This window comes from Manacus vitellinus, unplaced genomic scaffold, assembly GCF_001715985.3.
Source record: "Manacus vitellinus isolate BGI_N305 unplaced genomic scaffold, ASM171598v3 scaffold_20_pilon, whole genome shotgun sequence".
In the NCBI taxonomy this organism is placed as follows: domain Eukaryota; kingdom Metazoa; phylum Chordata; class Aves; order Passeriformes; family Pipridae; genus Manacus; species Manacus vitellinus.
In genome coordinates this window covers 8,231,567-8,251,979 of record NW_021939471.1, presented here as the reverse complement: position 1 = coordinate 8,251,979, position 20,413 = coordinate 8,231,567, and the positions used below count along the sequence as shown (strand labels likewise).

The window sequence follows — 20,413 nt, the reverse complement described above, 5'->3', positions numbered from 1 at the left end:
ATCAGTGATTATGTGAAACACGTAATGAGAATTTATTAAAAGTGGCATATCCTCAAATAAGCACAAAGGACTTAGGAGAGGCAGATGACAAAAGGGCTGTTGAAATCTCAAATCATAAAGAACTCAATCTAAAACATCATTTTCCCAGAAGGCTTGGGGGTTTGGTGTTGAGTTTTTGTTTTGTTTTGTTTTTTTTTTTTAAAGTATTGGAAAGGATCTAAATCTCTATTACTGTGTGATCATGAGTTCAGCTCTGTAATTTCCCAGTGAATGTCAGTTTTCCCAAAACACTAAATTACTGCTTTCAAATATCAGCACCAGGATACTGTATCCGTTTGGCAACAGGATCATATGTGGATATCATCACAGTGCAGGCACCACAGCCTCCTACTCCACAGCCATATTTTGTACCTGAAAGACGGACTGCAAAGGAGACTGTTAAAGAAAAAAATTACCATATTCAAAAGATATTTTTTCTTTATGTTCTTCTGAGTCTCCCTTGTTTTATCTGCATGTGCAGAACTGGAGGGTGCTCCCCTGTAAAAGGGATGGTTTGAGCAAATACAGCAATAGGTCTTCTTATTAGCCTTACTCACAGTACTTTCCTAATCATTGCACATAATTATCTGTATCTTGTGTTTGCAAAACAGTATCAACAGATCTCAGTATGTTTCCAGTGCTGCTTCCAGAACATCCTAGGAAAACAGTGATTTTAATGGAGCACAATATCCAAGTGCACACACCTAAACCCTGTATGGAAGGACTCCCTCCATTATGTGCCTCAGCACAAAGGCTCCACACTCAAACCACAATCTCCTTCTGCAGTGCCCTGCAGTCCAATGGAATCTACCACTTCCTTTCATCATTTCCCTTCACTTGCTTAACTTTAGAAGCTACATGGCAGCTTCTTAGTTGGGATAACTGCCACTGAAGTCAACAGAGCTCTGACAGCAGTTAGCAACCTGAAGAGCCTCAAATAAGAAAATAAAAGTAATAAGATAATAAAATAAGCTTATATAAAACTCTCTGAAGGACTGGGGCCTAAATAAATTGTTTACTGCAGAAGTAGTTCAAAATTTACAATGTTATACCCATATAACTAACACACACAATGCACATGCAGCACTGGATTGCTCTGCTGAGAACAAATGCAAGGCAAATTTTGTTATTTCTACTTATTGTTCTGTTTACGCTGGTTCCCAAAGAAAAGTGAAACAATCTTAATCCCCATTGCATTAATTTACAGACTTATAGAACTCAAAGGCAAAGCTCAAAAAAAGGATATGCTTCTTTCTTAGATAATACAGCAGCAATTCTTCAGGATCTGCCTGCCTCTCTATTACCTATGTTATGAAATAAAAGAAAAAAAGGGATTATAGGTCAGAGAGGAATCTAATATAACCATCTCACAAGGATTAATTATGATGTTTAAATGTAGTGATTGTGGATTAGTGTGGAGCATTTGTTTAGCAACAGGATGCTGTCACTTGATCATAATCTGCAGAATAAATGAGTGGGTCAGGCAATGTTGGAGAACTGAAAGGGAAGAGAGGTTAAGTAAGCACTTGGAGAGACAAGACTAGAAGGAAAAGTGCCTTTGGCCTAGATCCTTTGTTGATTCCTAACAGCATGAATCAGAAATCCCTTCATTTTAAAGCCATGAACTTGTGTGTGTGAAAATTCTGCATAATTTTATTTCCTTGAAGTTGATATTAACCCCTTCATTTGCAGAGACCCATTAGCATAACAGCAGAGGAAAATCTTAGTGTAAGAAGAGCAAGAGGGATACATATCTAAGTATATTTTCATTCTAATTAAGTTTAATGTGTATGAGTGGGCTTATGCAGGCCTTGCTTTAGCCTTGTCTCAAGAATGTCGTTGTACCATCAGTGTGCTTGAAATTGTTGGATACAAGAAAACACAAACAACTTTGAAAAAAAATGTTAGGACCCACTGCTGCAGAATGACCAGAGAATGAACCTCAGGTTTCTCTCAACAATTCTGCCATATCAGCAGCATGCTCCAATTTACCATGTATAAGACAACATGGACTAGTTCAGGAATTTATACAGAAATGCAGAGTGAAATAAGGTTTCAGAGTATGTCTTGACATGTAATGACAGATAAAACATAACAGACAGAAAGAAGTTGAACTACTTTTCCTTAATTCACCTGGTCAAATTAAAGCCATTACCATCTCTCTAGAGTATAAAAGTGTTGACCAAAAAACTGAAAAATATCTCTAGAAAAGCAAGGTTGGTTAGCTGGTTTGGTTTTTTTAACAAATAAATATATTTCCTTCCTTTTACTTTGTATTGTATTTTGGGTGACATTTTTGCTAGTAGAACTTCTCATTCACTTGACCTGCTAAGTAAGAAAATGCAACAAAATGTCTTAGAAAATGGAATGTGAGCATTTGGCATCAAGAACAGAAAAAATTAGCTACCTCTTTTCTTTTAGTGAAATACTGAAACTATATTAGTAATCTGCATATTCTTTTACTAGAGAGGCACTTCAACTACATCAACTTTAGGAGTACATTAATAAAAGATTTTAGTAAACAGATAACTATTTTTAATTCTAAAAATCTGTATTATGAGAGGTGATACAAAGTCACTCACATTCTGTAAAAACCATGGGATAAAGTAGGAAAATCAAAGACAAGAGACGATTATCCATGAATAAACTGTTGCTCCAGAATAACAGTTTCCAAATGTGAACAGAAAATATTAAAGCCATGCTGTTCAAAAAAGAAAAAGCATTTAAAAACTTACCTTCCTGCCATTCACAAAAAAGACAAGCTCATCTGATTGTTGAGGGCAAGCCATGCTGTTGCATCAAAGTCTGAAAAATAAAGCTTTACGCATCAAGAGAAATTAATGAAATGCTATATGGTCCTAAAGGTCGACTGAGTTTGCTCTGTCCTGCAGAGTTTAATTTGATGCTCAGTCTGCAAATAAGCAGGTGGGGAGGAGCCAGTGCAATGTATATTGTTTCTCAGCAATTAAAGCATGGTCGGATGCCAACGCACCACCTCCTACTCCCTACCCCAGCTCTTCCCTGGTGACTTGAAATAATCTGGGAAGAATATGAGCCCCTGTAACCTAAGAGACAACTGTGGAGGGTACTTTTGGTTTGAGCTACAGGTGCCAGGCCTATTTATTTTATATTATGCAGTGAATTTAGAATACATAGGCATGTCTGATGCAAGAACCAAGGACAAGCAACATTACGCATTTCTGTGGGGTGTCAAATGCAAAGCTGTGGATCTGTGGTTCTCATTTACCTTGACCTGAACTATCCATGATTTTCTGTCTTCAGAGCAACCAAGTTTTAACAAAATCAACATTACTAATCTACACACATTTAAAATTTCCTTCTGGCTATCTCTATGCCATGCCAGCTCTATGTCCTTACTGCTGTGGGTACCATTATAAGATGACCATACTCAAGACATGCCATGTCCTTAAAGAGAGAAATCCCAAATACTGATTTGGAGTTCTAGATTCGCATCCATTTCTCTTATATGCCTTATTACAGCTGGTCTTCTTTTTCTTTTTAAAGGGGAATTATGTATATGTCTTTCAAAAGTCTCCATTTATGTATGTACATGTCTTCTGCTTCATTTACCATTTTCACATTTTCCAGCTAAGGTGTCTGCATTTCATTTAGAGTCAGTGTAGGCTTGCAGGACAAAGTAGTCAGTCCCTGATCTTCTAACACTCCCCACCAGAAGGCAAAAAAATTATTCTCAGCAGATATATGCTGCTGCTTTTGTGATTTAGCCCCTAATTTACGCCTGAGAGCTGCAACAACACAAGCACTGAAGCCATGTCAGTCACCAGGTCCCTGTAGGCAAAAGCCCTAATGTGTCCTGCCAACTGTAGCATCAGTGTAGTATTCCAGGTGTTGTAGGTATGACAGTGCAGTTCAAAGGCCTGAAAACAGAAGGAACCAGACCAAATACCTGATTTTGGCAGAACAATATCTATTTAGAGACTACTAGCCCTCCAAACCAGAACCTAGTATTTACATTAGGTGTTTAAGCTTACACCACACAGAATGGGACTGTGGAGGGTGAATAATTGTAAGAAACACTTCTCTTAGGAAGAAAATTAGTAGAAAGAGTTCTTCTCAACCATCTCCAGTTTGGGTATAATTGTGCAGTTACAGTGCACATTAATGTGTAGCCATCCGGTATGTCAGTGCCTTTGGAGCCCCAACATTTCTGTTTGTTTATCTCCCTGTACAGTCCAAGAAAATTCCTTTCATAATATCCCATGGTAGCTATAGTATCATCTGCCAGGATGGTTAACTGCTGATATTTCTAGCTTCCATGCAGTTTTTCAAACACCTAAAAGCCAAGCAAACAGCTTAATATGTTTGGACCCAAAATAAACAACAACTCATATTTGCTACATGTATAGAATTTACTGAGACAACTAGACAACAGTGCCACTTGTAAAGAGGCAGGGAGGAATCTTTGTCAATAATGACTGAGAAATACAGACAAGCAGACAAGATTTGCACTGCAGACAACAAAGTGTGGGTCTAGAACACGATGAGTCCTCGGAGTGCAAACACCTCAGCACTGCAGATGGGGAGATGGCATTGCCTGTGAGGCAATGATTTTGGAAGATTTGACTTGTCTGGAACTAACTAGCACCTGTGCTGATGCATAGGTACATAGGATAACAACAGAAAATGTAGCTTCCCCCCAGTTCAGCAGACCTATAGGCTCCCTGCTTCAGCATATCCCAGAATTTACACGTATTTTTTGGCTGTTATAGATATGTGGGGTTGTGAGCTGTCATTGACAAACCCACGCAGTGAAACTAAGAAGCTGTTTCAAATCAGAAGAACGAATTGTGGCAGAAGCATTCACATTTAATTTGATTTATTGATCTTCTAACAATAAATAAAAGCCAAAGTAATACAAAGAAAGTGAAGAAAAAGAAGTAAAAACCAATAAGGCTTCAACTGCCTAAATCACACTTTCAGTGCCACTTCAGATGATTTGCTATTACCTGCTTGACCTCCAGTTGCTATATCATATCTTCCAGTCCTGTGCTCTCCTATGCCTCTGCTGTCTTATGATATCTAAGATGGTCTGGACAGCTATGTTTAAGCAGCTGCATTTCACCTACTCATAGTGGTTACAGAGAGACAAACTGAAGCAATAAAGATTTCATATCTTAACAGCCAATACAAAAGCTGTTTTAAGCTACTGACCTGATTTCTGTCACAGATACAGCATCAACTTGTAAAAGGGACAGAGGGCAAGAAGAGAAAATTGTGGAAAACTGAGAGGCCCTACAGGCTGACATGTCAAACAAATTAAAGCCATTTACTTCCAGTAGGAATGGCAGTTGTCATAGTGCTGGAGCAATGTGACCTGTGAGCAAGTGGAAGAGCAATCTCCATGCTTAGCAAGGAATAACTGATGCAGAGGTTCACTGAAGCCACACAGTGAACATCTAAACTACTGATTTTCCCACTTCTGCTTTATTATTGAAGAACTTGCTGCAATTTTTCTGGTGCTACTCTAAACTACTGATTTTCCCACTTCTGCTTTATTATTGAAGAACTTGCTGCAATTTTTCTGGTGCTACTTAAGGTAAGTTTTGTAGACTCACTAAAAAAGTGAAGTGTTTTCTCTATGCTAGGATGCATCCCAGATCAAAGCCTCAAGAGCAAATGCCATGGAGATTTGTGTATTTGTGTGTGTGCACATTCAGAACTGAAATCTTGTCTTCACACTTGAAGAGCAGGAAGGGTTGATGTTGTTAATGAATTCAGTATTGTGGATTCCAATGCTGAAAACTAAATATTGTGACTGGAGCTTTCATAATTTGAAAGTTATTTCTTGGTCTCACCAAAGGTTACAAATATATACATGCTTCAAATGTATTAACATCAGAATTTTTGTTACCATTTAATATAGTGTTGCTTTATATTTTCCTGTTTTCTCCAGGTGCTACTGCTTGGGTGTGGTCTAATCCCATTTTATGCTAGCACCATTAAATGTTTGATCTTTGCAGAACATCTTTTGATCTCATTATGGTTTTTTTTTTTATTTGCTTTATTTCAGGAGTGGCCAAGAGTAGGAGAAAGCTGTTAATTGCACTTTCATGGCTTAATATACTCCTGAGTACAGGATTAAGCACTGTTAAGAATCCTTTCCAGGGACAGGTTCATCCGGTCTCCCATTCAAAGCACACTGAACTCCATGTCAGTTTTTACATTAAGTTCAGAGGCTTTTGGCTTGCCCCATGAGAAAAAGAAAGCTTCTGGTGGAAATTACAACTGACTGACTCTGCCAACTTTCAGAATAAAATTCATGTTCTATATATGTAGGTCAACTTGCCTGGCATAGCGAAAGAGAATCATAACTCTTGTTTCTTGTGTGTTTTTGACACAAAGACGTCTGTGCCAAAGGAATCTAAAGAAGCTTTACTACAAGTCAGAGCATCACTTCTGATCAAAAAGGGACTGAATCCAATAAATTCTGAGTCCTTGACAAAGATCTCTGCCCTCACACTCCACTGCAAGATTCAGATCCAAATTAGAAAATTAGCTGAAGCCATTACAAAATCGTTTATCATATGAAGTTGCTGGGTGTAATAAGTGGCAGTAAGTTATCTAGCATACCTTTATACTTCATCCTAATTTTCCTTTCCTACAGCATTTGAGCTGTGCTGTTCAGCAGACCTTTCTTGTTGAATACATATACTTCAAATGCAGAAGATGTATTTCTAGCAACTAAATGCAGTCATTTAAGTGAAATACTGTAATGAATATACTGGAGAAAGAATGAAGATAAGGATAGAAGATGTAAAGTGCATATTTTTGGTAGATGATTCTATTCTGAAAATAAGAAAATGAGAAAATATATGTAGCTGTGTGTTGGTTAGTGTGTCTTGGAGCAGTAAATCAGTTTTCCATTCCGGTCTTTGTCATTCACACAGATGTGGCCTGAAGAGCGGAGGAAGCAGCTTCATTGTTTGCAATCTAAGAGACAAGCAAGAAATGAAAAGAGTTACTTTACTTGACTGGCAAACTCCCAACATTGCCCTTATCAGGTGCTTCCAAGTCACTCAGCAGGGTATTATATAGGACACACCTACAGAGGGTGGCTGGAAGGAACGTCAGTAATAACTGAGGTCAGGGCTAAACAGAGATTGAGAAGGTGCCTGCACTGGTGGACCTCACCTCCTGCAAGTTCCTGCAAAGAGAGTAAGCCCACAAACCTACTGAGGCAGGGGCCAGTGGTGCCTCACCACAATCACAGAAATACCATGGGAGTAACCTGTGACTGAGAGCTCAAGAGCTTCCATAGCAGAGCCTCAGAGTTTCAGGGTACAGCATGAATTTATATGCTGACAAGGACCTCGCCTCACTAAATAAAAAACTGCACAGAAAAAGAATTGTAATAGCAGTGGGAACATGACTATAGTGAACAGTTGCAGAAACCCTAAAGGACCAGCATTATGAGAACTGTGTTGCCTCATTTTTCTTCTTCTGTATCTTCTTGTTAGCTCTGAGTTAATTATTTTTCTCCCAAAGAGTACTGGGCATAGCAAGGAGTACCAGAATGAGGTGACAGTGCCAGAGTGTAGCACCTGGAAGGAGACTGAAGATGCCTGGAGGCTGATCCACTGCATGTCAATAAGATGAGCTACTGAGTCCTCTATGGGATTTGACATACAGAAGAAAGGAGTAGGCTTCAGGGAAAGAGGGAATTGTAAAAATTATGTAAATTTCAAAGGAAAAAGATGATACCAGGCATTTCAGTTACAAGGAGCTGTATACAAAGCATGACCAATTGGAGACATCATGAGGGTGCACTTGTATACACTTGTACCCAGCAACAGTTAAATAGACCCTACCCCCAACCTTCTATTACCAGCTCAGTAAAGTCGTCAGCGCAGCTTGCCCGTATTTGTTCAGCAGTCAGAGGGCTGTTCAGTGCAAAGGGCTTCTTCAGTCCTCTTTCATTCCTCACCCTAGTTACTGCATCTCTCAAAGCGAAGAACACAGAGCATCCCAAGAAAAGTCCTGCCTCACCTATTCCCTGAAAAGGAAAAAAAGTCATATGGGTGTAGGTTTTGAGCAAATGGGAGAAGTACAAGCCAGATGAAAATCAACTAAAAAGTTTAAAACCAGTCATTCAAGAACTGTTTAATCCTTCAGTAAGGAAGTTTATTTTAGATTTAGAGGAGGCAAGGTTAGATCACACCAAGTCCTCTGAAGGTAGCTGCTTCCAGTGTGCTAAAAAGGTTGATTTGAAGTGTCAGTCATTGTTTTAGAATCCTTTTGGCTCATTGTTAAACTTAAATTTAGAATAACTAGCAGATGAAATTAAAACCATCCAAACCCAGGTACAGCTAAAACTAAGGAACAAAGCTTGAACTCTTGGTAATTCCCTGCAGACAAATACCACTGACCTCAGTGGGCTTGACATCCTCTTACCAGTTCTGCCAGAAGATTCACATTTGTTTCTTACCTCAAAGATAGGTCAAATCCACCCTTATTCCATAGTCCTCTCAATGCTGTGGTATCGAATATTTTAATCTGAACTGCATTGGGATATTGCATTTGAATCTTACATATCTTTTGGCTGAAATCAGAGAACCAAGTATTTTCCCCAAATATGCTGCATGAACACAGAATTACCCCTTCCTACAGGGAATTTTAAGGGTAATTATTGGAGATAAGTTCACAGAAAAGGAGAAAAGTTCTGTTTGAAGAAGGATATTAGTGTCAGCTCTCTAGATCTCCTCCCAATCAACTATGTTACTCCTTCACCTAGATGATTTTTTTTCAAACTCAGACAGCTTTAAATAATTTTGAAGGATCTTTAATAATATTCTTTAATAATCTTTTTGTTCTTTATTAACTCTTGCTGTAAAATACACTTTTTCCTTCTATTGTGCTGTTTCATTTTACTGTGTTCTAAAAGCAAACCTAATACTTGGAACAGATGGAAATTTTCACAATTCCCTTCATACCGATTTACCATTACTATTTATATCAAACTGACCAGAATATTTGCTGGTGTAAATTGAAACAATGATTACCCCAAGTGAAGACTTGAGTCAGTCTCTCATATACACACGTGCAGTCCTATTTTGTGTTGCACAGCACACACAAGTAAGCGGCACAACTCTCATTGGCATTATGATTTCTCCATCCACTGCTTTAGTATTTTTATTCTAACCCTTCAGTTTATCACCATATTTCAGAAGTATGGTTTTAAATTTAGCTTGTAGCTTCTGTGTATGGTCTGTTAACAAAACCCTAAAATCACTACTTGCCAATGAAAGTGATGCAACAATATCTCACATTATGTCTTTTCTTATTAGCTTTCCTGATGTCATAAATAAAACAATTTACTGGACACTTGTTTGAAATGCTAAAGAAGAAGAACTGAAAACTTATACATGTTTTATACCAGAGTAATTTCTCTGTTTGTTCTGGGATTTAAAATTAGGCTCTGTGATGTTTTGCTTACCTTGGACGCATAGATGGCATAAGGATTTTGGGAAGATGACAGCAGGGAAACACTAAACTGTTCTGGAATATCACAAACAGCAGGGATCTTATACTGATCTGGACCCCGAGTACAGAGGACTCCTTCTGGAGAGTACTTTAATTCCTCCATTGTGTACAGTCCAACGCCTTGAACAAAAGCACCTTCGATCTTTAAATAAGAAAAGAAATAGTATTATGTTTGGTTCAGTGAGTAAAACTTTGCCAAGAACTGATTTGTTTCATCGTCTGTTAAAAAGCCTTTTTCTTTTCTCTTTGACTAATGCGATTCTTCAACATTTTGGGGCAGCTGTGACAATAAAAGCTTTCACACTCCTCTCTTATACCTGAGAGGACAAATGCTTTCATGATGAAGTGATGAGATCTGTGGACCAGCCTGCAATGAATAAAGGTATTTCCCTGCTATCAGGTGGGCAGGGCAGGTCAAACAACTTGGAGACTGCAGATCACAAACAGAATTTAAGTCCAGTAGACAATACATATATATAGATATTACACATTGCCCTCATGGGTAAAATTCAAGCTTCATTGACATCTACAAAGCTCTGACACTAACTCAAATAAGGCAAGTCTATAAGCAAAAGACCTTCAAATATGATCTATGATTTTTATAATCTAGTAAGAAATGAATGTTTTCTGAACTAATGAGGTAATTCTCACTTCAGATAAGGATATCAATGTAACAGAAATAAGACAGCAGAAAATTCTTTGCACATACCTGTCCTATATCCACAGCTGGATTTATGCTGCATCCAACGTCCATAACAATGTCTGTTCTGAGATTCTGTTAATTAAATTCAAATTTATATTATTGAGAGATGCATGGAGTGGAGGCATCAGAAGACAATGTGGGTTAGAGTTGGTATTCAGTGAAATACCATAGACTAAGATAGAGGCCCCTCTGTGAACACAATTTCAAAATAATTTCCAGTATTCCATTACAAGCAAAATGGGCTTGTCTCAACTTTAACAGAAGTTTAGCCAGAGACAGCCCTGCCAGATTTTTCCCATTGCACAAGGAAATCTCCATATAAATACACACGTAGTATAGATAGAGGGCATATGATCAGCAAGTCTATGAGATTTATCTGTCCAAATGGTCAAAAGCTTGGAAATTGAATATTGCTGTAAGTTGTTTGCTGACAAACAAGGAGAGAACAGGCAAAGAACATGTTAGGTGTCAGCCATAACCCAAAAAGTGAACACATATGACAATAGTACAGATGTGCCAGAAGCTGGTTAACACTGCACAGCTCTCACTGTGCTCCACTGTAATTCGCATTTACACTGTTGATATATTTACTGTCATGTGAAGACAGGTCACTTAGGAATGCAAAGCCTGAATCGTTGTTGGAGCAAGCCTCATTTACAAAACTTTCATGACATTCAGTTATTACCTTGTGATCTCCTGTTAGACAGTTAATTTCAACCTCTGAACAAGCAGCTCCATAAAGAAAATATGTGAATGGCTGTCCTTCCCCTTTCTCCCAATCCATGTATTCATCGTAACCTCTGATGGAAGAAACAAAGACCATAAGAAGAAAACTGATGACAGTTTGCATTATAACAAAGCAGAGGACCACTTAGAAGTTTGAAATTACTTGTGAAATCTTAAGTAGTAAGATCTTATGCATAAAATCTTCAGAGAAATCTTAAATAAAAGGTCAGAACTCCAAAGTTCCATGAAATCCTACAGAGCACTAGTAGCTTAGGTTTGATGCATCTGGTATTTACATAAAATTTAACAGACAAGCAAGCTATTTCAGTTTAGGAGAGTCTATAACCACCATAATAATAGACATATACTAATAAAAGCCTAGTAATCAAATACAGAGTAAAAATTTAAGGTAATGGTTACTGAGGTAACAGCACACAAGGGAATTTAGAAATGGGAGCAAAACTTGCCAGGACCTATGAAAGAATAATTTACAAGAGATAAATGAAAGAGTTAATTACAGAAACAGCCTACAGAATGAGTGAGAGGGTTAAAACAGGACTATTGAAATAAAGGTGTAATTACTTAGAAGAGAGTGGGACTAACTGAGGAGACCAGAGTAGTCAGGATTGACAGGGTAAATCCAAGGTACACAAAAGGACAGGGAAATGTAGTATCTCCCAACTGTGTGAGCTGTGGGACTAAGGCATATTTTCTGGCCACATATGACTGAAATGTCTTTGCTTTATGCAGTATAATTTTAAATATGCTCAACAATTATAGAATAGAACCATGCATGGAAAAAGGGATACACAAAATCCACATATTCAACTTCTCATAGCCCATCTGCCTCTGCTGCCTTGGAGATTCTTGGATGTAGAGAATATGACTGGATAAGAACAAGATCAATACAGGACCTGAGGCTCAGGGATCTGCAGATATTTTTGGACACCATTAAATGTCAATAGCAAAGCATGACTGTTGTTCATTACTTTGGTGATATCTACATTCCTAAAGGGCTTCATAAGCAGAAAACATTTGAACAGACTTAACGGCAAGAAGGGACATTTTATTTGGGCATTTCTGGGTGTTTTAAACATGTCTGGGTTTGTGAAGTGCCTCTTCAACTTACTCCAGACTGCCTGAAGATCTGAAAAGTTGTTATTGATAAGTAGGAAATACTCATGGATGGAGAGCAGATATAAGGCAGAGCAGGCTAAGAGAAAAGTTTTGCTTTGAATCCCACCTGAATTATAGCACAGCAATTTTTCCTTTCTGGTTCTTTATAAACACAGTGAAAGAATTCAAAGAAAAGGAATGATGAGACTGCTCTGAGAGAGAGCAGTGGGAACTGTGTTTAAGGCTATTGTGTCCTCCAATAGCATGCTGTTGTGAATAAATTCATATCTAAGAGTATATGTGGTGGGAATTTTGTGAGGCTCCAGAAGCAGAGAAGTCAAAACAATGACTCCAAAAACTAGGGTCAATTAGCAACCTCACTTCTAATGTGAGCCCTAAGTCCCCAGCTTTCAGTTAGTGCTGAATCATGGCATCTGATTCCTGAGTTAGTTTAAAAACAAAAATTACCATAAGCTTTTCTGCTAAACTCCACCAGACATTTTTAACTCTCCTTCCTCTAAAGAGAAATAACCTTAGGGCTCACATCTGGAATCAAATGGACATATTTTTTTCACAGGTGCACCTGGTTGCTAGTTACAGGTGTGTCCTGGATAAATATTTTAATGCTGCCACTGTTCTTCTTGTCATGCAACTTGGTGTGATCCAGTTGTGGATAAAATTGTAAGTACAATGGTATTTATAGCTTATAGCAATACAGTCTCCAGTACAAAATATTTTGCTGCCACTGTTATTTATAGTAAATAATTGGTAGTACAATGGTATTTATAGCTTATAGCAATACAGTCTCCAGTAAACAAACGATATCCCCCTTTGCACACCTACTGTTACAGGCAGCAGTACTTTTTTGATGCTTTCTGGTTTGCTAATGGCCAAATCATGGAGCAAAGATGGCACAAATTATTCTTTTAATACTTTCTAGAGAGTCCACATAGGGCTAGTCATAAATTAACACCTAAACTTTAGTCTTTCAACCCCCAATATATCAATTAATTACATAAAACATAAGAATGAACCATTAGAAAGAACTATTGGACAGGAGCTTCTATTTACATCCTTGATTATCTTCAGAAATCAGTCCTGGTCTAACCTATGCATTTTTAAGGAACAAAAATATATTACCTAAAGTAGCCAGTAGCTGATAGACTCACACTCTGTTCAAAAGCTTCTTTAATCTGTAAAATATAGCAGTGCTTGTGGTAAACCAAGGAAGGAGTCACGAAGGAACATGCGTACATGTATTTACTTTATTTACATATATATACTGACTGACATATGTTTACTTAACATCCAAACTGTAAAAATTGTAAGGAAAGGAAGGTTAGCTGAGTTGAACATGTTTAGCTGCACATGGTGCCTAAATACTGTAGAACTAAACCCACTTTCAATGAGCAATCTAAATTCTTTTGGCAATACATTAAGGAATAGACTTGTCAACAGTGGTGTTCTCGCAGAATCTTTATTACTGGTAATGCCAAAGTCAGAAAGGGCCCTGCTCAATTTTTCTGCTCAAATTCAATAGAAATTGGTCTCTGTCAGCTGAACAGATCTAGTTGATAAGTCACTGATTATACTGGGTCATATGACCACGTGCACACATGCAACCTTTTGCTTTTTCTTTAGTAAACTGCCTTTATCTAAGCCCACTGAGTTGTGGGGGGTTTCCATCTTATTTTCTTCCCCTGTCTTCCTGATAAAGGGAGTGATAGGGCAGTTTGTTGGGCACCTGGAGTCCAGCCAAGGTCAAATGACCACGTGGCATGAAAGAACTGCATGACCTATTTGCACCAAAAATAACAGTTTTCAAGATAAATGCTCTTTGAAATTCTGCCCATGGAAAAAGTGACAGTATGAGGTCCCAAATTCATTCCCTTTCAGTGATTCTCATGTTAGATTTACTCAGTTTACAAGTCAAGAAGTTTTTGTGGGGTTTTTGATTGGTTTTACTGACTTTGTAAGATGTAAGATTACTTCTCTGGATATATATAAACATTCTTTCTTAGGTCAGCCACTCCTGATAATACTTTTGGTGTGTCTGAATCATCCAAATTAATTTTGTACTTATTAGAGGAGATTATCTTTGCATACATAGCTGTCAGCAAGCTAGCACACACATGCCAACATTTCTTGTTACTCTTAGGAATTACTGCTGCAAAGAAAGTGTTTATATTTTCACAGTTATTATAGTATTTAATTACTTGAGAAGAAGACACCCTAGTATATACTGGATCTGTAAATGTCTATTTCACTAGGTTGTAGATAATGACCAATACTGGATAAACAGGGGTTTTTTAACATCTCAATACATAGCACTAGATTCTCAGCCATGTCTTCATATTATAGCAGAAAGCTTTTAATTAACAAAATTCAGTTTCTAGCTCTAAAATTCTATTCCAGTTTCAAGTGGTATCAGATAGGGGCCACTTCTACAAATAACTTTAGCACCATTTCTATATTAATCTACTGTAAATGTAACTAATACTATAACCAAATACATATTAGAGCAATTGGAGCAAGAATTCCTGCTCCCTTTTGTGCAATTCTGTAATATACTGTATATGGGAGAGAGATAGAAGGAAGAAGTTGAGAAGGCTTCTCTTTATTGATTTGGTAAAATAAAGAATAGCTACATAGGAAAACTGACACTGTACACATATACCCTAACAATCTTTTGCAACAACTTGTCTGAGGGTAAGATGGGGTGGGTCATGTTATTGCACAAGCTGATATTTTTTGTACATAAAAAAATTCTGTGACTCCAAATGTGACTTCAAAGATAGCTTCCTCTCCTTTCCAACCAGGCATGATGTGGGGATTTTTTCCCAGATATCTAAACCAAGCACAGTAACAAAAGATAGCCAGGTCTTCATGTGCATCCTCTCCACCTCTCACCCCTTCATCCTTTCTGCAGTCTCTGATGGGCAATGTGGTTTGTCCTAACATAAGATCACCAGTGGGAATTGCTGGAGGAACTGTTTGGATGCTCTCATAATTATTGCATTACAGAGATAGGAGAGCTGAGATGTTGGTGATTGACTTTGGTGCATATGGGTTTGTGTGAGGGTATAAAATCTGGCTGGAGACTGGATCTCCTGAGGCTGCAGGCAGTGTCTGGGTGGATCCCCGGCTACAGCGCTCCATCTTGTTGTGGAATAACCTCTTTCTAGAGTTTTTAACTTCAGGATTATTAGGCTGAGCAGATTTATAGACTACAATACATACATCACAGTTTCTGCAAGCATTCAAACATGTTCAGTAGGATTCACATGTCTTACCCAATCATTCCAGGTCCCTTTTGGGTTCTCGTTGATGATCGGCTGCAGGCGTTTCAGAAGAGTCTGGCAAGCATCCTGGTTGAGAGTTCAGGAGAATATAACACAAAATTAACACAGATACATTTGGTACTGTTCAAGATATGTTTTAGTTACTACTTCATTAGTATGTGCTTTACTGTCATCTTAGTTTGAAAAAGTATGGTAGAAGGTGTCATTTTAACTGCATAAACATAAAACACAAAGGGTGAAGTTACAAGGGCTGGAATCTGCATAAATCAATCAGTAGACTTCAAACAGGAACAGGGTACAAGATTTGCATGTATAAGTTAGTTTAGTTAAGTTTTTCAGATGAAACAAGGATTTTGTCAAGTATAAGTCTTTTTGGGAAAGCGCAGATCGTATTCTGAAAACTCATAAGCACCATTACTGAGAAACTGTCAAGTCATGTTTCCTCTTGGCCATCTCCAGCAGTATTTTGGTAATCACAAACTTATTTCTATGGGATCGCTAGTGACCAAAGTTTGGCAAGCATTAAATACCTCGAGGCATAGGGTGTTTTTTAAACTAAATAATATTCTTTACCTTCACAGCCATGCCATTGACATCTGTCCCTGCAGATCCTACCGAGGGACACGCATTGGGAACAGTTGTTGTGCTTGTTTCACAGAAGTGAATACATGACATGGGGATGTTCAATTCCCGACTAGCAACCTGTTTCAGGAAGAACAACATAGTCTTCTCTGTTTTAAAACTAATCTAAATACTCCAACAATTCCCCAGTACTTGCTAGAAGACAGTGATATCATGAAAGATAAAGTTGCACAAGTTCTCTTCCAGTCTCCAGCTGAAATCATTCTGTCCAACTTGTCAGTACAAAGAAGCAGAAAAGAAGGGCAATGTTTTAGCTCTGTTCAAACACTGGATTGAGACTGAAGTCCAGCATTCGTTATTGCTTTTGCTGCTTACACCTGTATTACTTACGGCAAATTATGCAAGCCCGGATCCCAAGCTTTCCTTGACTTAATAAATATCTTTACAAGTTTGTCTCCCAATTATCCATTAGCACATATTATCACCTTGACCGTATACTAATCTGAATACTGACTGCCTTTTTCAGCATGGGTTTTATGGGATCAGCCCCCAAAATCTTATTTCTAATAAGCCTCTTCACATGCTATTAGAAGAATAAAAAACAATCAGTCTGGATTTCTTTTCTTATTGTCTCTATGACTCTTAACAAAGGTACTTTTGCTTTCTAATTATCAATGCAAAGAATCAGTGGTTCTGCTGATAAAGAAATTGTCCTACCGGTACACTAACTAACCAAAAAGAAAACTTTTACACTATTTATCTGCATGACACACAAAGCATGAGGTAATATTTGTTTGAATCATTTGTTACCTGGATCATTTTTGTATGAATACCCTGCCCCATTTCAATTCCACCATGTGTCAGAAGCACAGACCCATCAGTATAAATATGAACCAGTGCAGCAGCCTAAAAAAGAAAAACAAAATCAAGATCAGATTAGTGATCATGTTCTATATGATGAATTGATGAATAAAAAAAAAGACAAAGTTTTTAAAATGTATTTCAGTTTATCTGTTTAATGCTTTCGAATAGATGGCAAAATTTGGAATGCTAGTTGCTGCTCTTCCTCTACAATGAACTTCAAAAGAAAAAGATACAAATCCTTGGAGGTCTACTTTTTCTGTTGCTAGGTCCTGAAATAAACCTACACCTGGCAACAGTATCTCAATCATTTCAAAATAGGCTGAAGGACCTCCCTCACTAATGGCTGTACATGCAAATTGCTGCAAGTCCCCTTTTCTCTCTCACTGGTGTTTGAGAGCCTTTGACACAGGTTTTTCAACTGCATAGGTTGGGCAGGCTGTCAGCATTAGACACAACAATAAGATTCTGAATGAGATTTTCCTCCTGGACTCAGCCGGAAGTAGCACTGTAGACTACAAAGACCCTGTGACTCTAATCTTGAACAGACACAGCCAGTTTGATATGACATAAGCCAGTCAGATAATTTGCAATTGATAGAATGCTGTCTGTTTCAAAAGAACTGGACCCTCACCTTAAAAAAAAATACAAAGACCAAAAATACAAATGTCCTTTTTTTTCCTTTAACTTAATCTTTGATGACATCAAAGGGTTAAGTCTTTAAAAACAGCATCCCATAGTACACTCACAGTCAGAAAGAGTAAGCTCAGAGCTATTTCTACAGTGGATAATTGATTCAATGAACATTTTGCCATCAGTCTTCAAAAACGTTTCGTAGAAGTGTTCAACTCATCTATTCCAACGCTGTATCACAACAGATGGCACTGGCCTCTAAGCAGGCAGGGTTCAAGCTGCCCAAGTCCTGAAAATCAATCACCTTTGATCCCAGCTTGAAGAGAGCTAAAATCTAGTGTAGCCTCTTCAGGGAACAGTCATTAGGAGGATGATTGTTTTCCAGAAGTTGAAAGATAACACATTTGTTCTATATCCTAAGACAAAGTAACTGTAATCTTCTATGGATAAAATGTTTAGCTCACTTATTCTTCAAGGAAATTCACCTGAGTAAGGTGACGTGCGCCCATTCCAAATGGATATTTCATTGGTACAATGGCAATCCCTCTTTTCTTCCAGTAATTTTGTTTGTTAAATTCACTGACAGCTATTTTCCTACTGTAGTATGCAGATTTCTCCATACATTCATTCCAACACCGTATTAAGTTCTGTGGATCAAGCTTCTGTTTGAAGTGTGTCTGCTCGTTCTTCTTATACATATTTATTTCCCTAATCTGAAAAAATGAAATCAACAGCTATCACACAATCCTGTTAGAAGCAAACTGACCATTTGGGGGGACTAGGAGACATCAGGAATATCACTGTATGCTTTTTGAACAATTACCAGTTTGGTTCAGTTTCTAAGAGCATATTATTCACTCAACAACCAGACATTGATTTAAAAACATACGAATTTTAGCACAAATTATCTGTAACTTAGAAAAGACTTGTTCAAACACTTAAGCTAATTTAAAGGGGTTTAACTTTCCAACCACATAGACTTCATTTCAGAAGAGAAGATGCCTTCATTTCGTCACCTTTTCTGGTGGTAAACCAGTTTTATCTGCAACTTCTGTTATCCAAGTTTCTGTCACCAGTCCTGACTGGGGAAAGCCAAACCCTCGGAATGCTGTGTTTGATGGCAAGTTTGTTTTGCAGACGTAAGCCCAGCATCTCAAGTTGGGAATCTTGTATACATTGTCCATTCTTAATAAGGCTACTTCTGCTACCTGAGGTAGGGGACAAACAGGTCTAGTTTAATGTCAGAACAGTGCTTCTTTCAAACTCACATTTAAATCTTCCTCATCTCATGTAAAGACCTTACTTGAGACAATTAATTTTAAAATTGGATTTCTGGCATTCAATGGCAGTAAGAGTACTCATGCACACATACAGAATTTATTCTTACATTTCTCATGCAGCAGATTAGTTTTCAGTTCTTTCTTTGATACTCACAGAACACAACTGATGTTATTAGTAGCTGAGTGCCATCAGTAGTTCGATATCAAAAGCCACACAAAGTTAAAAATAGGTAGATTAGATTTAAAGCCATAGTGGCTATGAAAGGAACTGATGAAAGCATTCTGAATTATCACATCCTATGGAAATTCACACTTAAGCTTTAGTTCCACCAGAAGGCATGTGTACTACAGTCTACAGTTTCTCCTGGTTCTTAAAATTTTCTTGTAGAGATTTTACTTTACAAACACAAAACCACATCAAGAGGAAAAATCTCATATTAGAAACCTCAAACTAGGCTCTAGGAGTCACTATCAAAATAACAAATAAGCTAAAAAAATAGTTTGATGCCTCATGAAGAGATCACTGACTCTTGTCAATGGTAAGTAGAACGGCAAATTTAATCCTTTATTCCAACTGTTTCCACTGAGCTTTAAACAATAAACTTTAAAACATTTCTGCATAGAAACAACTGAAAATAATTTTGCTGCAATAACTGTGCATATGAATAATGCCATATAACTTTTCACTGAGGAAATATAAGTTGAAATGTCATTTGCAGAATATAAAAAAAAGGGTTTTTTTTATAATGATCACAGCTTTTATGGACTTCAGAGAAGGTATGTGTATGAATATACATATCTGATCAGTCTTTAGAGAGTTATTGATAAATCAGAGTGAAGACGACATTGTTATAGTACAACTCTTAGCTAAACAAATGTTTCTTCTCAGAAATGTCTATTCTAATCTTGGTGCAATCATAGAGTGTTAAAACATTATTAACTGTTACTGAACAATAACCAAGTTAAGCATAGATTACTGTTATTCAACTCCCATGCTGTAAAACCAGGTTATTATGATGAGCATCAAGCATCTTGGCTCACTCTGGGGCTGGGTCCCATAAAATAAGGTTGTTATCCTATGTGTTATGCCAGCTACAGCTGGGTTGGGTGGAAAGGTTACTCATTGGGTTACCCCTGCTAGGTCCCACCAGCTTCGTTGTATCCTTGTAGAACTTCATCTAAAGATGGTTCTGACATGATCTGCATTAATGTACATGCTCCTCATCATTGTGGCTACCAAAATCTGCCTGTAGAAACCCAATACAGTAAGGAAAGATTAAACTACTTGGTGTAGATTCTTCCAATAACCCAGAGTCCCTACATCAAAAGTCTATATGATTAATAATACATATGCAAGGGAATTTGGCCTTCGTAATTTTCCAGCTAATGAATCCTCCATATTGTAAGATTTGTCAGTGTAGAATCCTTACCAAAACAGATTCTTCAGGAGTACATCCTCCATTAAGGTAATATTTGGCATCCACAGCTCTGATCCTACCATCGTTCATGAAGCCAACCTAGAAGGATCAACAGTAACCTATTTAGATTTCGGCATTCGTTTCTTAAGTGCTTGTATATTTTGAAAATGAATACAACTCATGCAGCTAGAATCAGACTGCACTATTAATTTCTGGACAGCTTTCACTGAA

The 20,413-nt window shown here is 37.7% G+C and overlaps 2 protein-coding genes across 3 annotated transcripts in view; both read right to left on the bottom strand.

Annotated features, from left to right (window-relative positions):
- Positions 1-3,515, bottom strand: part of LOC103764218 (aldehyde oxidase 2) — a 45,005-nt gene extending 41,490 nt beyond the window's left edge. Inside the window, exons 1-3 of the mRNA XM_018071710.3 lie at positions 2,775-3,515; positions 1,286-1,343; positions 327-423 (exon numbers count right to left, since the gene is read on the bottom strand). Of these exons, the coding sequence (XP_017927199.2) occupies positions 327-423; positions 1,286-1,343; positions 2,775-2,828 (209 nt within the window). The 5' untranslated portion in view covers positions 2,829-3,515. The remainder of the gene's footprint in view (positions 1-326; positions 424-1,285; positions 1,344-2,774) is intronic.
- A 2,548-nt stretch (positions 3,516-6,063) lies between these two features.
- Positions 6,064-20,413, bottom strand: part of AOX1 (aldehyde oxidase 1) — a 41,208-nt gene continuing 26,858 nt past the window's right edge. Inside the window, exons 24-35 of one of the 2 annotated variants that reach the window (XM_018071855.2) lie at positions 20,195-20,281; positions 18,501-18,692; positions 17,970-18,197; positions 16,801-16,896; positions 15,982-16,110; positions 15,400-15,474; positions 13,247-13,299; positions 10,950-11,064; positions 10,271-10,336; positions 9,515-9,703; positions 7,907-8,074; positions 6,064-7,011 (exon numbers count right to left, since the gene is read on the bottom strand). In XM_018071855.2, coding sequence (XP_017927344.2) covers positions 6,961-7,011; positions 7,907-8,074; positions 9,515-9,703; positions 10,271-10,336; positions 10,950-11,064; positions 13,247-13,299; positions 15,400-15,474; positions 15,982-16,110; positions 16,801-16,896; positions 17,970-18,197; positions 18,501-18,692; positions 20,195-20,281 — 1,449 coding nt within the window. In that variant the 3' untranslated portion in view covers positions 6,064-6,960. Of the gene's footprint in view, positions 7,012-7,534; positions 7,623-7,889; positions 8,075-9,514; positions 9,704-10,270; positions 10,337-10,949; positions 11,065-13,246; positions 13,300-15,399; positions 15,475-15,981; positions 16,111-16,800; positions 16,897-17,969; positions 18,198-18,500; positions 18,693-20,194; positions 20,282-20,413 lie in introns of those variants that run through there. The other variant, XM_018071856.2, reaches the window with a different exon arrangement.